General features: G+C 40.7%; 1 protein-coding gene across 14 annotated transcripts in view; it reads right to left on the reverse strand.

Annotated features, from left to right (window-relative positions):
- The window catches only part of FGD4 (FYVE, RhoGEF and PH domain containing 4), a gene marked incomplete at its 5' end in the record, with an annotated part of 107,341 nt that overhangs the window by 35,184 nt on the left and 55,374 nt on the right, over positions 1-16,783 (reverse strand). For 8 of the 14 annotated variants that reach the window (XR_014502538.1, XM_083401449.1, XM_083401454.1 and 5 more), the window contains one exon: positions 4,585-4,746. The exons of 2 other annotated variants lie outside the window; for them this stretch is intronic. Coding sequence is in view for 4 of the 12 variants with exons in the window: in XM_083401449.1 (XP_083257575.1) it covers positions 4,585-4,746 (162 nt within the window). Of the gene's footprint in view, positions 1-4,584; positions 4,747-12,925; positions 13,128-16,783 lie in introns of those variants that run through there. 4 more of the 14 variants (XR_014502539.1, XM_083401455.1, XR_014502540.1 and 1 more) reach the window with 3 other exon arrangements.

Genomic DNA, 16,783 nt, shown 5'->3' on the forward strand with positions numbered 1-16,783 from the left:
TCTCTCAAACATTTGCAATATGAGAATTATAATAATGGCCTTACAGGACTGTTGCAAGGATAATTGAGATAATATATGCAAAACACTCTAAACATTCAATAATGGCTTTATGAATACAGTATTTATTCAACAGCAAGGAAAAGCACTCTGCGTATGCTCAGAGGTAATTTCTAGCCTAATAAGCTCATTCCAGGGCTGAGCAATAACTCAAACCAGACCACTCCCTTTATTTTAAACCACTTTGAGGTTTTATTACAATCAAATGGTATATAAATGTAAACCTTGAAACACTCCCTACAGAAGAAAATACACCAATGGACACTTTGATGGGGCATGGATTATTTGAAACTAAACACACACCAAGCACCAAGGCTCAAACCTAAATCAGGGAAAGGAACAAGCAAAGCATATTCCACAATCCAAGTAAGTAAAGGACAAGTCTCTATCTGTTTGTCTCTCAGTGTTAGAAACTGAGCTATAAAATCTAGGAGCCAAATAGCACCTTAAATCTAGGCTATGGTCACCACAATGATATGTCTAGGTGCATTTTTTGTGCGTGCAAGTTTCCGAAGCAAATGGGCTGTGGGGAAGTGCGGCACCAAAAGACACACGTTTCTTGGTGCCACGCTGCCACATGAATTAGCTGATTTGTGGGGCAGCGCAACACCGAAAGAGGCATATCTTATGGTGCTGTGCTGCCCAACAGACCAGCTGAGTGGTGTGGCATCGCAGCCACACAAGCTAGCCAGATGGAGAAGTTTGGGGCCAAACCTGGCAACCAGATCACAAAAAGGCTGCCTGCCTGTCGCAAAACACAACTGGCACCCAGCTAATTTCGAATGCTGCTGCTCTCTCTCTCTTTCACACACACAGGGGGAGAGAGTGCTTCTCAACACATCAGAGGTTATGGAATACAGCTTGTAGTCTAGATACGCAGCTGCCAGAAGAAGAAGAAAGGAATTTCCCAGCTGAAGCCGCTGTCTCTCTCCAGTTTATTTATTGCACTTACTGCATCACACACTTCAAGGAGCGCAAGGTGGTATATATGGGTTTCTTCCTCCTCATTTAATCCCAACAGCAAACCTGTGAGGTGGTTAGGCTAATAGGCAGCAATTGGCCCAAGGTTACTCAGTAAGCTTCATGGCTCAGTGGGGTTTTGAACCGTGGTCTACCAGGTCCCTGAATTCCAAACCCAATCAAAGAGTCAAAATGTTAAAATGAAAAAAAGAAAACCTCAAACTTTGGCAAGCCAAAGGTGGTCAGTCACATGCCTTATGTGGCAACCTTTGCGAAGTACAACTGTAACCTGTGAATCTGGAACAAATGGGTATTTTCTGAGGACCATGTTACCTGTAAGCTCATGAAAAAGTTTATGTATGCACACACAAACACATACTAAGGACTCACAGTAGCTCAAGAAAATCAGCCCAGCATGGCGAGCAAATGCACAGGATGCTAAAAAATAATTGTAACAAAAATCACAATCCCTACAAGCATCTCAGCAGGATCAAAACCAAGTGTTTCTTTCTGTAATGAAGCATCTGTAACTGACCCATCAACTCCTCCTACTCCCCATGTTAATGGAAGTCTTCTGAAAACTTAAGAAAATATTATGGAGGGACAGCCATCACCACCCTGTTTTTCTTTGAACTGTTGTAATTGCTCATTATAGCTGTTTTATCTGTCAGTGTTCTTCGAATCTGCTTTGACATCCACCTGCATGCTGTTAAGAGACTGAGCTGTTTCCTACTCTGTGTTTTCTCTAGAAATGACAGGCAGATCTAGGCCAGTGAACATCAGCTAATTGCCATGAAATCGAACAGCTAGCTAACAGAGAGAGATGATAAAATGTAAGAGGGTTGGAGGAGAACTCAAAACCACCAACATGGCTGAGAAACAAGGAGGCCACAGAACAATCCTAGGAAATAAGTCTGAATGGAAGTGGCAGCAGCTTAGATGGCGTTAATGATAACAAAGCTGTGTCATACAGAGAAAGCATCTTGAGCAGGGTGAAGAATGTTAAAAGCAACCTTCCATTAAGCACCTAAGAGCAGCCCTGTTGAATTATACCAACGGCCTATCTAGTCTAGCATCCAGTTCTCATGGTGGCCAACAACTTACTTTATTTAATAAACTGTTTCACAGCCTGAAACCATTGATAAGTTCAAGATAAGATAATTTATTACGGTCAAAGAACAGCTCGTATAACACAATAATGACAGTGTTCATAAAGACAAAATATACAATTGGAGCAGATTGCAGCAGTAGCTCATGAATTAAAATTGAGATATTGTGATAGGAGTTTTGTGGTCTTAGACCTAGTATCTGAAGACAGTCATCCTTGAGTAATAGCCACAGAAGGCTTTTATACTCCAGTAATCTGCCTGATCTTTTAAAAGCAGTCTGCACTAGTGTTCATCACTATATAAAGGTAAAGGTACCCCTGACAACTCTAGGATTGTGCACTCATCTCGCTCTATAGGCCGAGGGAGCCGGCATTTGTCCGCAGACAGCTTTCGGGTCATGTAGCCAGCATGACTAAGCTGCTTCTGGTAAACCAGAGCAGCACACGGAAACACCATTTACCTTCCCGCCGGAGCGGGAATTCGAACCACGACCTATTCAGCTTCATTAGATGACTTCAGGTTCTAGTATTTTATGGGAGAGAGAAAACTTCTAATCTATTTCATCATATACACTTCTGTCATGTCCCTCCTAACTCACTATTTGTCTAAACAAAATTTCTGACTGAACACTTAAATATTAAACATATCCCATCCCATTGTTCCAAGAATTGTTAGAACAGATAGTACAGGACTGGGACAACCATTGCTTCGGCATCTACATGAGTCCATTATTTTGTGTCACTGTATTCCAAAACACCAAAGTAATAGACATACAGCAGACTGCCTATCCTAATGTTTCTCTGTTTACATGATTATGAAAGTGCAAGCTGTTCCAGGAATTTGGTTAGACAAACCATTTAGTTTTGGACCAAAAAACCCTTAAAGACTACTCTGTGTCACTTACTTTGAGGTCATGCTGAGCTGTATGCACATGTTGTTTCACCTTAGCAAACACTGTAAACACACACACTGTGCCTTGTTTTAAAGGCCAAACAAATGCTGAAATAAGTTGGCCTACAGCCACCTACGCTACCCCTAAAAACCTCTCTCTGGAGATAACATGTGATATAGGATGCTTAGGCCTACACAGCTATGGACAGCTTCCCATCCATACCATCCCACATGGTTCAGAAGGGAACCAGGGTGAGGCATTTTCAAGGGGCACAATTGGCTACAGAGTGAAGAAAAAAGAAGCTTTCATTCTGTGAACTTCATTCACTTATCCATGGATCCAAGCCTTAACTCTGGTAAAGAACTAGGAAACATGCTCCAAAAACTCTAAAACAGGCTAAATTTATGTAGTTGTTTGCTTCAGACAGCAGCAATATAATGTTTAAAAAAAAAGTTAAAGCAAGTTTAAACATCACACACATTTTTTCCCCTGGATTTGTTTTCCCATGCTGGGTGGGGACTCAATAGTTATATAAAATGATACAATTGGTTTCCAGAGATTTAAAGCTGCTTTTCAGAAAGAAACCAAGTACCAACTAACACTCTACAAAACCAGGTCAGGGCCTGTTGTTTGTTGGCAGAACAGATCTGGAATAGCAAAGACATCCTTTGAATATTTCCCACTCCATTCAGGGCAGACCTTTGACTGAACAAACATACGGAATAAAGAAAATGCCCTAAGCTTTCCTCAATTAGCAAGTTGGAGGAATTGTCTTTATGGCAAATAGGCCTGCAGTGCCATCTGAAGATGGTTCAGAAACTTCAGCTGGTGCAGAATTCAGAGGCCAGGTTGCTCACCAGAGCAAGACGGTTTGAGCATATTACACCAATCCTGGTCTGACTGCACTGGCTACCAATTAGTTTCTGGGCCCAATTTAAAGTGCTGGTTTTGACCACCTCTTTGCATATGAACCTACCTGGACCCTGAGATGGGGTCCTCCTTCATGTGCCTCCTCCTCAAGAGGTCCAGAGGGTGGCAACATGAGAACGGGGCCTTCTCTGAAGTGGCTCCCCATCTATGGAACGCTCTCCCCAGGGAAGTTCACCTGGCGCCTTCATTATACACCTTTAGGCGCCAGGCAAAAATGTTCCTTTTTAACCAGGCCTTTGGTTGATTTGATTGGCATCCTATGCCCTTTTAAAATGTGGTGGGGGTTTTGGGGGGACGTTATTGGGTTGTTTATATTTTTATTTTGTGGTTTTATATTTTGATTTTATTCTGTGAACTGCCCTGAGACTTCCAGGTATAGGGCGGTATATAAATAAAATAATAATAATAATAATAATAATAATAATAATAATAATAATAATAAATAATGACAAGAATTGTATCCATCCCTTGCTATTTTCACCACAATGCATCCACAATCTCACAAAACCTGATCAGTTAATGTGTGAGAGTGAGCCATTTTATTTGTGCCACAAAATACTGCATATTTGGGAAAGGTACTTGACTTGGTGGCCTCCGAGAGTCAACAGCTGGTCACAGATATGAGCTGCTACTGACCTTGTGGTTTTGGAATTGAAACTGGCTGTGGAGATGGTTTCTCTGGTACGATTCCATTTATTTTCTGAGCCACCTCATTGCCAATGTTTGGCTCATACAGTCTAGTTGTGCTGCTCGTCGTGCACAGTGGAGTTATGAAGATCTTTGGACATGTGCTGCCACCTGGAAGGAGAAAAGGCAACTGTGAACATGACTGAACATATGGACTTCCTTGCTAGCTCATATAAGGAAGATGGGAAGAAATTCTGTTCCGTGTTAACAGCAGAGTTCAGAGTGGTTTGTCTCCTCTTACAATATGGAGCAGCAACTTGGAAAACCTGGATAAGCCTAACTTCTGCATGCACTTTTAGGAGAGTGCAAAGTGGAATTTGAAACTATGCATGGTATTGGAGAGCCCAATGCTCAAAAAGGCTGGTGATTTCTCATTTGTACAGCAAGCTGCGAAAACGTTCAAAATTTCCAGTTGTGGCTGTAATGTGTTTGTTATAATTACGCAAGAGCAAATTAATCTCAGCTTCTACCGCATCAAAAAAGTGTGTTAAAAGACAGCCTTGGGAATTGGGCTGCTAGTTTATCCTTGTGTCCACTATACCTAATAGTCACATTGCCCAGTGGTTTTACAGGCCATAAGTATGATTGCCAGACAAGTCTCAATTTCCACTGACTCTGGAGACCTTTCCTTGAAGGCAACTTTCATAGTAAAAGCTCTGCATTAAGTAGCTCGGGAATGATACTCCACAGCCATGAAAATATTTAATCAGAATTGGCCATCCATAGAGGAATCATGGGATTCTTTCACAGTAAACAAGTTAAATATAAAACCCAGTTTTATATTAATTTCTCTTAACTGGTCCTTCAACATCTTACCATTGGTCATTTGGGCGAATTTTGTATCTGCTACCCTTTAACCACAAATTGTTTTTTTTTCTTTCTTCATAAAGTACTAAACACCATATCAGTAATGAGAGACATTTTTCTGCATTATTTTTTTCAGCAGTAGTTTTTGAAAAGATTAGGCTGTTTGCCTTGATTTAGACTTTTTACTCTTGAATAAGGGGGCGGGTGGCACCGTGGTCTAAATCAGTGAATCTCTTGGGCTTGCCAATTGGCAGTTTGAGTCCGCATAATGGGGTGAGCTCCCATCGCTCTCTCCTAGCTCCTGCCAACCTAGCAGTTCGAAAGCATACCAGCGTAAATAGATAAATAGGTACAGCTGTGGCGGGAAGGTAAACGGAATTTCTGTGCACTCTTGGCACTCGCCATGGTGTCCCGTTGCACCAGAAGCGGTTTAGCCACATGCCCCAGAAAGCTGTCTGCAGACAAATGCTGGCTCCCTTGGCCTGAAAGCAAGATAAGTGCCGCACCCCATAGCAAAGTTTGACTGGACTTAACCATCCAGGGGTCCTTTCTTTACCTTTACCCTTGAATACTTATTTCTTGATGCCCACTGCTAAAAGAATAGAATATCTTTTACAGAGTTACTCCAGATTTTTGAATAGTTTATTGTTCTTTCCATTTGACTGGGCTATTTGACTTCACATGGGGTTAGCATTTTAGGTCAACCCTTTTGCTGCTTCATCTATGGATTTGTCGTCTCAACAGTATACTTTAACTACATTAAGGCATTATACAAATTTGATTTTGGTCCTGCTATTCTTGAATACTGTGTAAATATTTAATCATCTTTTTAAAAACAAACAAACATGCTAGTAGGACAGGTTAAAATTTTGTGTTATTTTGTTGTACTGCCGAGGAAGACCATTTAGACAGAAACATTTCCAGTTTTTATATGCATTTTCATTAATTTCTTATTTTAATTTTTCAGTATTTGATTCATAACTAATATTTGATATATGTCAGTGCTGGACATATTCTATTATGCTTAGTTGATTCACATTACATATTTTAATTTTTGGTTTTAAAACTGTTTTGGTCTCTGTTTGCAGCATTAGACTTCAACAGGGATTTTTCCTACAAAGAAGGAATAATACTGTATCTATTCCAAACATGAACATTTATTTTCAGAACTGAACCACGATAATTGGTTCTTTATATATTTTAAATGTATAAGAAAATGAAGCTTGTGTTGTATAAACTCGGGGAAAATATTTTGGCAAAATGCAGAAAATTCATTTGAGATTTCACCTTGTGACTTTACATAACCACAAAGTCATCAGGTCTAAGTTTGCACAATTTCAAGTATCTCAGCATTTTCTACCTCTTTAAATTTGTGCTGCCTTAAAATGTTAAAATGAGCAGAAACGTTCAAGGTTAGTATATAGAGGGCTGCATTTGTTTTGCTGTGATTTAATAGACAAGGCGGAATTTATGGCACTGTAGCTATCAAATAATTTAGAAGTCACCAATAAGAATTACACTTCTTATTACACTATCAATAGTCACTGTCAGTTCACGAGGACAATTTACAGATTTAAATACCCCCTTTGTACATCCTTAGCTTTGTGTATTTTCCAAGACACACCAATTCATATTTTGACTACTTTAGCCAAAAACTTTCTACTGTCTCTGTTCCACCCCAGAGCTGCACATGAAAATTTTGCTTAGGCTTTACACTGCAAGACAGAAAACAATTACATCAGTTCAGCTAAGGGAATGTCTTTGGCTAGATGAACAATATTAAGGAGAACTTCATTTAAAAGAAAAGTGTTCCAAAATTCTGTAAGATATTAGGAAAAATATGACACAAATGCAGCTGCAAAAACAATAGATGGGCACTGTCATGTGATGCTCTGAGAGAACAGCTGCAGAATTTGGCTACCTGTACTCAACAAGAGGCCAGCACAATATGTAGAATGAATTTCCTAATAGTGACATCAGGAAATGTGACATAGAGGACAATATGGGTTGGAACCTTAAGCTATGTTAGGCAGCAGTAGCTACTAAAATTTAATGGACTGGATTGTGTTATTTATAAAAAAGGTAAAGGTACCCCTGCCCGTATGGGCCAGTCTTGACAGACTCTAAGGTTGTGCGCCCATCTCACTTAAAGAGGCCAAGGGCCAGCGCTGTCCGAAGACACTTCCGGGTCACGTGGCCAGCGTGACATCGCTGCTCTGGCAAGCCAGAGCCGCACACGGAAACGCCGTTTACCTTCCCGCTAGTAAGCGGTCCCTATTTATCTACTTGCACCCGGGAGTGCTTTCGAACTGCTAGGTTGGCAGGCACTGGGACCGAAGAACGGGAGCGCACCCCGCCGCGGGGATTCGAACCACCGACCTTTCGATCGGCAAGCCCTAGGCACTGAGGCTTTAACCCACAGCGTCACCCGCGTCACCCGCGTGTTATTTATAACTTAAGATAATTTTAAAAAGAAAACCCTTATACCAACATTAGAAAGACATGTGCAAGGAAAACGAAATGTTGAATAAACCATTGTGAGAATGGAAATCCTGCACTGACGTAGTCACAAGTAAAACACCATTGTTAATAACTCCTTTTTGGAAAGGAAGAGAGGAAAGGATCAATCTGAGTGACAAAACTGTGGTGTACATCATCTGTATGAATGCAGACTCTCTCATTTAGGGTTTGTATGCAGACTCTCTCATTTAGGGTTTGTATTTACAATGCCAATTTTGCAGTACAAGGATGGACATTACTCCAAGTGCCACTTCCCAAACTAAAACAGTACACCATAAACCCTTCCCTTCAGTGCTTCAGACACATTTTGCAATTTAACAGGTTTCTGCTGAAGCAACCAACACAAAAACGCTTAATTGCATGTATGGATCTTCCTGTACTGTATAGGCTTGTAAATCACTCTGCCTGCAGAGGACCACTTCAAACTTCAAAGTGCTCTCGTTAGAAAGTACAATATGACAGAAAGAGCTTTCTTTTGGGCATTTTGCTTTACTGAGGCCACCTCAACTAAAGTTTGTGAAGTTGCTCAGGAGGGAATGTGGGGCAGGTCAAGGGAGTGCAAAGAAAGCTGAAGGATTTCCAGTGGAAGTGAAAGTTTAATACTGAGGAACTCTGAATGCAAATCAGCAGGAACTAGTTTCCTAATGTATAATTTTTATCCCAAACACTAACTAATAACAACAACAAAAAATTCCTTCCAGTGCACGAAGGCTCATACCAATAACAAACTTATTTGGTCTCTAAGGTGCTACTGGAAGGAATTGTTTTTGGGGTTTTTTTGTTTCAACTATGGCAGACCAACACAGCTACCTACCTGTAACTAGAACTAAGTAATAAGAACAAGTTTTCCCAGAATATTCTAAATGGGGGGGGGGGGGGGGAGAGAACTGTTACAAAATGTGAGACAAACTGCACTTACTTTATAAAGTGTTGTTTCCTTCCAAATTTGCATACCAATCTTGACACAGAAATTATCTGGGCCTCCAGAGCCCCTGAACTACCACGTACTTGTTAATTCAGAAGGAAGTGCAATCTTATTCAAAATCTGTGAACTTCCCAACCCCCTGATCTAGGAACTGCTCACCTACAGAGTTTCCATCTCATCTTTGCAAAATAATTGATAAAAGCGAGAACAGTGAAGGAGATCAATAGGAAAGGCATGGGACAGGACTTTGAATGGATAGCAAAGACACTCAGAAGTCAACTGTTATTAAAGTGCTATATAAATAAATAATAAATAAATAAATAAATGGTTTTGTTATAAAGTATGACTTCTATCTGCAGAAAAATTATAATTACTGTAACCTTTAACTGATTCGGAAAAGTGAGATGGTTTGAGATGATAAAAATGTTACTATTAAAAGGGTCAGCCTTTAAACTTCTAGTGTGTGTGTGAGCTTTCTGTGGCATCCTGTTTCTAAAAATACTGACCTAGTGGCTTTACTCGATTTCCTCACATGAAGAGAGCATTTGCTTTCTTCATTCTTGAAAAACTTTTTAAAAAATATAGACTTGTTAAATATATAAATTAGTTGACTATGTGCACAATCTTTAATGCATGATCTTTAGTATGCAGTACTGGAAATTTATGTAATAATTCAATGGAATTTAACAACCCTGAACTATGATCCCCATCCTATGGCTCCTATTTCTTCTGAAGGAGGAGTGCCTGGAACTCAATCTCAGTCACATAACTATTTTTGGCTGGTGTTTTTCTACAGTAGAATCATGGTAGTTAATTTTAAACATGAATGTTAGCCCTAAAGCTGAATAGCGAATTCATTTTCTGGTTTGGTTAAAGAGCAAGGTCCAGGAATGCTTTAATAACAGAGCAGCAATTTCACTGTTCTTATGTGACAATCTCTTTATGCAGTATTGCTTATTTCACAGCACACCTGCCAAGCTTAACAGCCACTAGCTTATACAATACAGAAGGAAAATGAACAGCCAGTCCTTCTTGCGTGTTCACATGAAGAATCTACCTGGATGTCTCATCAGCACTCCTGCACTTCCTGTTTCTGCCTTGAAAATAATATTATTTTTTATTATTTATACCCTGTCCATCTGGCTGGGTTTCCCAGTTCCCTTGATTGGGATAGATGATGGATGGATGGATGGGTGGATGGGTGGATGGGTGGATGGATGGATTTCTACACTGCTTAATATATTTAAAATATCTTTAAGCAGTGTGCAGAAAACTGAAGCAACAACAGACAACTTAAACAGAATATTACAAAAAATGCACAGTTATACCTTCCCTGTCACCCACAAAAGTCTCACTCTAGACTTGCTTTTTATGGGCAGGCCCAAAGTAGACAGTACTTCCTCAGGCTGTCCACAGTTCCAGGTACAGCAGGTTTGTTGAGTTCCCCAGGGGGTCCAAAGAATGGGAAAATGGGGGCCCCCCATCTCTCAGCTCTTTCTTCACCCTCTGCCCTCTCCTCCTCCTCCAGCTGCTCTTCACGGGCAAAGTTCAAGCCAAGAGAGTCCTGCTCTATGAAGTCGTTCACCTGCAACTTTTCTTTATATCTACTAAACCCACCACTACAGGCCTCAGTATTATAGTAATTCAGAAAGCTCTCCGATATAAATTTGATGTTAAAAACATTCATTTATATTCATTAACTGAATGAAAAGCTTGAGCTAATCTTACAGAGGTCAGTGCTCTGAGCAGTTGAACTTAGCTATGTATTAGTTGCATCAAAATAACTGGATTATTTTTGTCTGCAACTGAGATAAATAAAACACAACATGGCTGAAGAAGTTAGGAAACAACCGTGACCACAAAGACTCCCAAATGTAACCATTAGTTTTAAGAAAGTTGGGCAAATACAATGCATAGCAAATACATCTCTTTCTGTAATCTATACATGATCAGGTATCCCCAAGTTATTTAGACAGTGTTCGTTCTTTTAACAGTGGAGTTGGAAGGGACCCAACTCCTTGCTCTGATTAAAGTTATCCCAGCAGATAATTATAAAAGAAAACACAATAACAACAAATTACTTTTGGCCTTCGAAAATAGATTGTACATTGCCTTTAGATACGAAGTTCCTCCAAATTTTAGGCTTAAAAAAACCAAGCCTCCATCTATCTAATTGCTATCTGGAGGCCCTTGTGCTGGTTCTGAAGATACTCTGTTTTTATTCTTTCAGCACTTTCTCTCTTTTAAAAATTCTTTGCACATGTGTGATTCCTTTCCGGGATGCATTACAAACAACCTGAGGATTGTGAGGCAAGGGCTTCCCCAAGGTACAGTGGTGCCTCGCAAGACGAAAAGAATCCGTTCCGCGAGTCTTTTCGTCTTGCGGTTTTTTCATCTTGCGAAGCAAGCCCATTAGTGGATTAGCGCTATTAGCGCTATTGACAGTTTAAGGGCTATTAACGGCTATTAAAGGCTTAAGGGATTAGCGGTTTTGCTGCTAAAAGACTTTTAGCAGCTTAGCGCTTCAGAAAAAGGGGTTTGGGAGCGGGGAAAAACCTCAAATTTTCGTCAATTTTCGTCTTGCGAAGCAAGCCCATAGGGAAATTCGTCTTGCGAAGCGCCTCTGAAAACGGAAAACCCTTTCGTCTTGTGGGTTTTCTGTCTTGCGAGGCATTCGTCTTGCGGGGCACCACTGTAACTGTAAGAAGCTCCTTCCCCCCCCTTCCCTTCACATTTCGGACTGGAAATGCTAGGTGCATCTACAAGTCTTGGCTAGCATGTCAATGATGTTCCTGAGACATTTTTTCAATGACCATTCAAAAAGTGTGGAAGGAAAGTCATATGGTATATGTATGTATACATGCTGTATTGGCAAGGAAGTTGTAAGTGGGACGGGTGGGGGGGTTAAATATGCTCTCTGTCCCTGTTTTTGAAAATGCAAATAATTTAATAAATAAATAAATAAGGGATTAAAGTAACTTCAGAAAATGGCCAACAATGCAGTTGGTTTTCAGTGTCAAATTTGATGAATCTGCATGAAAAATAATGTGATATAATGTTTTCTTTAAAAAAGTTTTATGTTTAATTGTAAGCACCAGAAGAATTTTAGAGCAAGGAAGATCTTCTCCAAATATATCTGGGCAACCAATCTATTATTTCCAGACCTTGATAACATCATTACTTTTAACAACATTATATTTAAGTGTCTTCTTGCACTGATTTCTGCAGACCCTTCATTTCCACAATGCCAAAATAATTTCAACACCACTATTTATACACTGCGTAAAAAAGGTAAACAGTGAATCAAGAGCCCCTAAAATTATCCAGACTTTTAATCTCTTCAACACCCATCTGCCCCTAAAAAGCGTAAATGTGCTCAAGTGAAGATATAATATTAAGTGCTCAAAGGAAATGAGCATTTCTGGGGGAGTTGTAACAAACCAAACAGGCATTTTAATTCACACTAGCACCACAAAATTCATCGATAACTGTTGCTGCGTCAAACTATACATATTAAAGGAAAAGCTGTTTCTTAACATTCCAGGAAGGACAGCTATTTTACAAATGAGAGAGGTAAAGGATCTCTCAGTACTATCACTAATGATTTATAGGAACAGGAACTAGGAATGATTTGACTGTAAACAGAGAATTCCCAACCGGAAAGAGAAATCACTTAACAATCCATTTAGTTGCTCAAGAAAACTTCCAAGCACGTTAAAACAACAGAAGAGAGCCAAAACACAGTTTTTATGCATGCTATACTAACTGGACATTGTGTTTTCCTAACTAATAATACCAACTGAAACTAAGAAAGGGCGGGGGCGAGAGAGAGAAAAGGAATTCCACAAGTATTACACACAAGCAACATTTGTGAAAGTTTAGTTTATCAAACATACAGCTACGTTTTCCCTGAATCTGGGCATGCTTAAAACTATCAGAAGTGCATGCACACACGAAGGAAGAATGTGGATTAGGGCAACTTTGGTAAACACACAAAAATAACAGCAGCAGCAACAAAACCAGAATGAAACCCTTTACCTGGATCAGATGACATGGCAGTCATGTATGCAGATACACACACGTCAATCTAGTGCCGTTAAGCGTGCAGAGACTCGGTTTCGCAATGAGCAAGGATCATATGATAGGTTCACATACTCCTTAGCTGCGAGCTTTGCTGACCACATCTAGGAGGAGTTCTAAAATCATTACACACTGGAAGTTTACACTTCAGCGGGCGAGAGTCATGACCAGACCCACTGTCCCTTGAGGCACAGCTGTTTTTGCGCAGAGTGTGTATCGGCAAACATGCAAACGAGCAAGAAGTGGGGGGTGGGGTGGGGGAGAACAAGGTTTCATTCCAGCTAAAAGAGTTAACAGGGAAGTTCAACTTATGTAACTTTGAAACTGCTGGAGAAAAGCACTCTGTAAAACTACAAAGGCTGTTTTCATCTAGTGCCTCAGCTGCTTAAAAACTCTGAACTCTGTCACAGTTTAAATGCAATAACAGCTCTTTCCACAAGCTGGCCAGAAGTATCTTTTTTGCCTCCTAAACTTGTGGTTATTTTGCCTTCAGCAACTTCCCTGAATGAGCAAACATTTCAGCTGCTTATTGGAGGTGAACTGGGGGGAACTTTTTTTTTTAAAACCAAATCAAAAGGAAACTAAGAGTTGTGGTTATATACTAATTATTAAGAAATCCACTGATGTATAAATTGTGGTGAACAGAAAGGAAAACCCTCTTGCACACTACATTTAGATAAAAACAGAGTAGCGTTTAGATACACATTAGCAGAGATAAAACTACTCACAAAACGGCCAAACCACTTGCCCACAAATAATTTTGGTCTTGGAACAGCAAGTTTCATTTTTTAAAAAATGAAAACGAAATTTTTCTAGTTGTAGTTTTGCCAAAACAACACCTAGCAAGTGTGATACTGGCAAAGCCCAAGTTATTGCCCTGTGCTGTTTGATTTAACATGGATATTCATAGCTGTCTACTTCTTGCTAGAAATAATAGAAACTGAGTTGGATGAGATCTCATGGAATCATAGAATTGTAGAGTCGGAAGAGGCTACAGGGGTCATCTAGTCCAACCCCCTGCAACGCTGGAATTTTTTTTGCCCAAGGCGGGGCTCAAACCCATGACGCTGAGATTAAGAATCTCATGTTATAGCAACTCAGATCCCTGATAAGCAGCCATATAGGCTCCACTTTAAGTGGTTTCACTTTTTTAAAAAGGAAGAGGGAGTCTACCCTCTTACCAAGAGGCCTACTTTAGGAGTATGAATATAGCACCATTTCTGCTGTGCAAGCCTACTGATTACATTCCCCAGAATAAATATTGGCTATAGGTCATAGTTTGTTCGAAGCAAGACAAACCACAGACCTTGGTTCGGATGTAACAAACCACAAGCCTGGTTTGGGATGCAATGCTAAGCTGAAGGTGGGGTACCTTTTTCAATCTGAGGGCCACATTCACTTCCAGGCACATCACCATGGTTCATCATGGCAGCCATAAAGTTCTGATCCAATCGCCTTGGCATGAATGTTGAATTCTCCTCAAATCAACTGTCTGGGAGCCCTCAACACTGCCTCCAAGCCCAGCTCAGGCAGGGAGACTGCTGGGCAATGTGGTATGTGCTCTTGCACGCATGCTCAGGAGTCCCACTGCCAGGGCTGGATTTAGATGAAGAAAGGCCCTAGGCTACTCCACTTGTGAGGCCCCTCCCAATCCCCCACCCTCATGACTAGAAGAAAATGAAAGAGTGTTATAAACAAAATTGAATGACGCCAAGGATGATGATGGGTATTTAAAATTCTGCCCTTCACAATTTCTCCTCTAAAGGACATCAGAAAACGTCATCAAAATTTGTTTACAAACTTGCACAAGAACTCAATAACAGGTCTGATTTCTGAAGGACTTTGCTGACCTTGTGATGATGACCTAGCACACGGATTTATATCTCTAAGATTATGCCCCATAGAGCCCCACACAAAAAATTCAAGTTGGGCCCTAGAGTTTCAAATTGGGACCCACTGGCTGGCCCTGGGTCTCATAGTTGCTGGGCCCGAGTTGTCCTGCCCTCGCATGAAGTCTTGGGTTTGTAATTTTGGGAGAGGGGAGACTGCCCGCTGGGGGGAGGGTGGGCTGGGGAGGCTCCCTAGATTTAAAGACCCTAGGCTTCAGCCTACTTAGCCTATACATAAATCTGCCCACTGCAAAGAAGGCAACCACAGGCACCTGGCTCCTCCTCCAATGTACCTGGGGTCCTCCCCTCTCACACAGGGGTGCTGTGCAACCATGCCAGTGTGTTTCAAGTGTTCTGAGCATTTGAATTACATTAAACAGGGATCTTCAAACTTTCCACCACACGGTATACCTGCAACAACTTAAAACTACAGAGGTTTATGTGTGATAAGAGACAACAAAAACTGTGGTTTTTTTAAAAAAATGAGAAAAGGACCAACTGAGAGGCATAGAAAGTTGATTGGGGGTTCTTTAAACTACCATAGCCCCAAATCAGCTTGCTGTCTCTTCTAGGCTGATGTACAAATGCTGAACTCAGGGTGTCTGTTTAAGGCCAGGGGTCAGCAAGGTTTATCTTGTCTGGGCCGGATTGGTCCCGCGGAGATCCCTCCATGGGGAGAGATCCCTCACGCGTGAGATCCCTCCATGGGGGGAGATCCCTCATGCGTGTGAGCATGCTTGCCTGCGAATTCCGGCATCTGCGCATGCGCAGACGCGATTTCTGGCACCATGGAAGCGAATCCCTGCACTGCACCCATTTATTGAAGTGCGCAAGCGGGCAGCTTGGTAAAGGGGTGGCTCATGGGCCGGCCAAACGACCTCCATAGGCCTCTTCCAGGCCATGGGCCTTAGATTGCTGACCCCTGGTTTAAGCTATGCCTTTTCCTTGCACTCAAACTTTGTATTTGCAAATAAATATTGTAAAATACCGTAAGCTACCAGAGACGTCCTTCCAAAGGAAACTAAACCCAGATAAGCAAACACACCCCTAAAACTTCTCAACACTGGAAGTGAGCTGGGGTAATTTTGAAATCCAAGACCAACTTTTTCAAATAAAAATAAAGTCTACATATTGGCATTTTTAGGTTGAAGCAACAAGGTGAAATTAAGGGGCACAGCCATACCTTATGAAACACATTTCAGGTATGCTATTACAAACCCATGCCATAGTTAGGGAAAATAAAAGTCTTCAATATAAAATATGGCACAGGCTTATGTGAAAACAATTTCACTCTCAATTAAAAGCTTGGTCTATCATTCCTAGAAACCTGAGTTTTCTAAAAGGAAAGTTAAGAGATCAACTGCTTTATCCGTGGATGATTAAAAAGATAAGGGGATACATGAGAGATTAAGGGAGATACAGTGCTGACCATCTCATTAATCTAATCCAAAAAGTCTACAACTGATTTTGTACTTAGCAGTGCTTAGACTAACCAAGGTCAATGAAATAAAGCTGTTCAAGCGCCTAGGAGGTAAAGCTCAGATCCCTCCACTTTGAAATGGTAATAGTAAATTCACACATTCCTATTGTAAAGATGTCAATGTGGTGATCAGAGATCAAACTACAATAATTTTTGTTGTGCCCATTAAGATAAGAAAGCTCATTGTTGGTGCAGTGGTTACTCCTACACTCCTTTCTATTAACATAATTTTAAAAGCTCAAGAATCAATGTATTTGCTTCTTTGTAGAGAAGACAGTATGGAGTATGCAGGATGCAGATTCAGTTCTTCCCATGTGCCCCCACACCCACCACAGAGCCCTTGTTTACAAACTGCTTCCAAGGCTGCTCAATGTGGCAGAATCCAAAGCCAAATTCCCATTTACAACAGCAAAGAATCATCCTCCCATTATTATGAGGAATTTTCAA

This window comes from Podarcis tiliguerta (assembly GCF_965153285.1).
Source record: "Podarcis tiliguerta genome assembly, chromosome: 10".
NCBI lineage: Eukaryota > Metazoa > Chordata > Lepidosauria > Squamata > Lacertidae > Podarcis > Podarcis tiliguerta.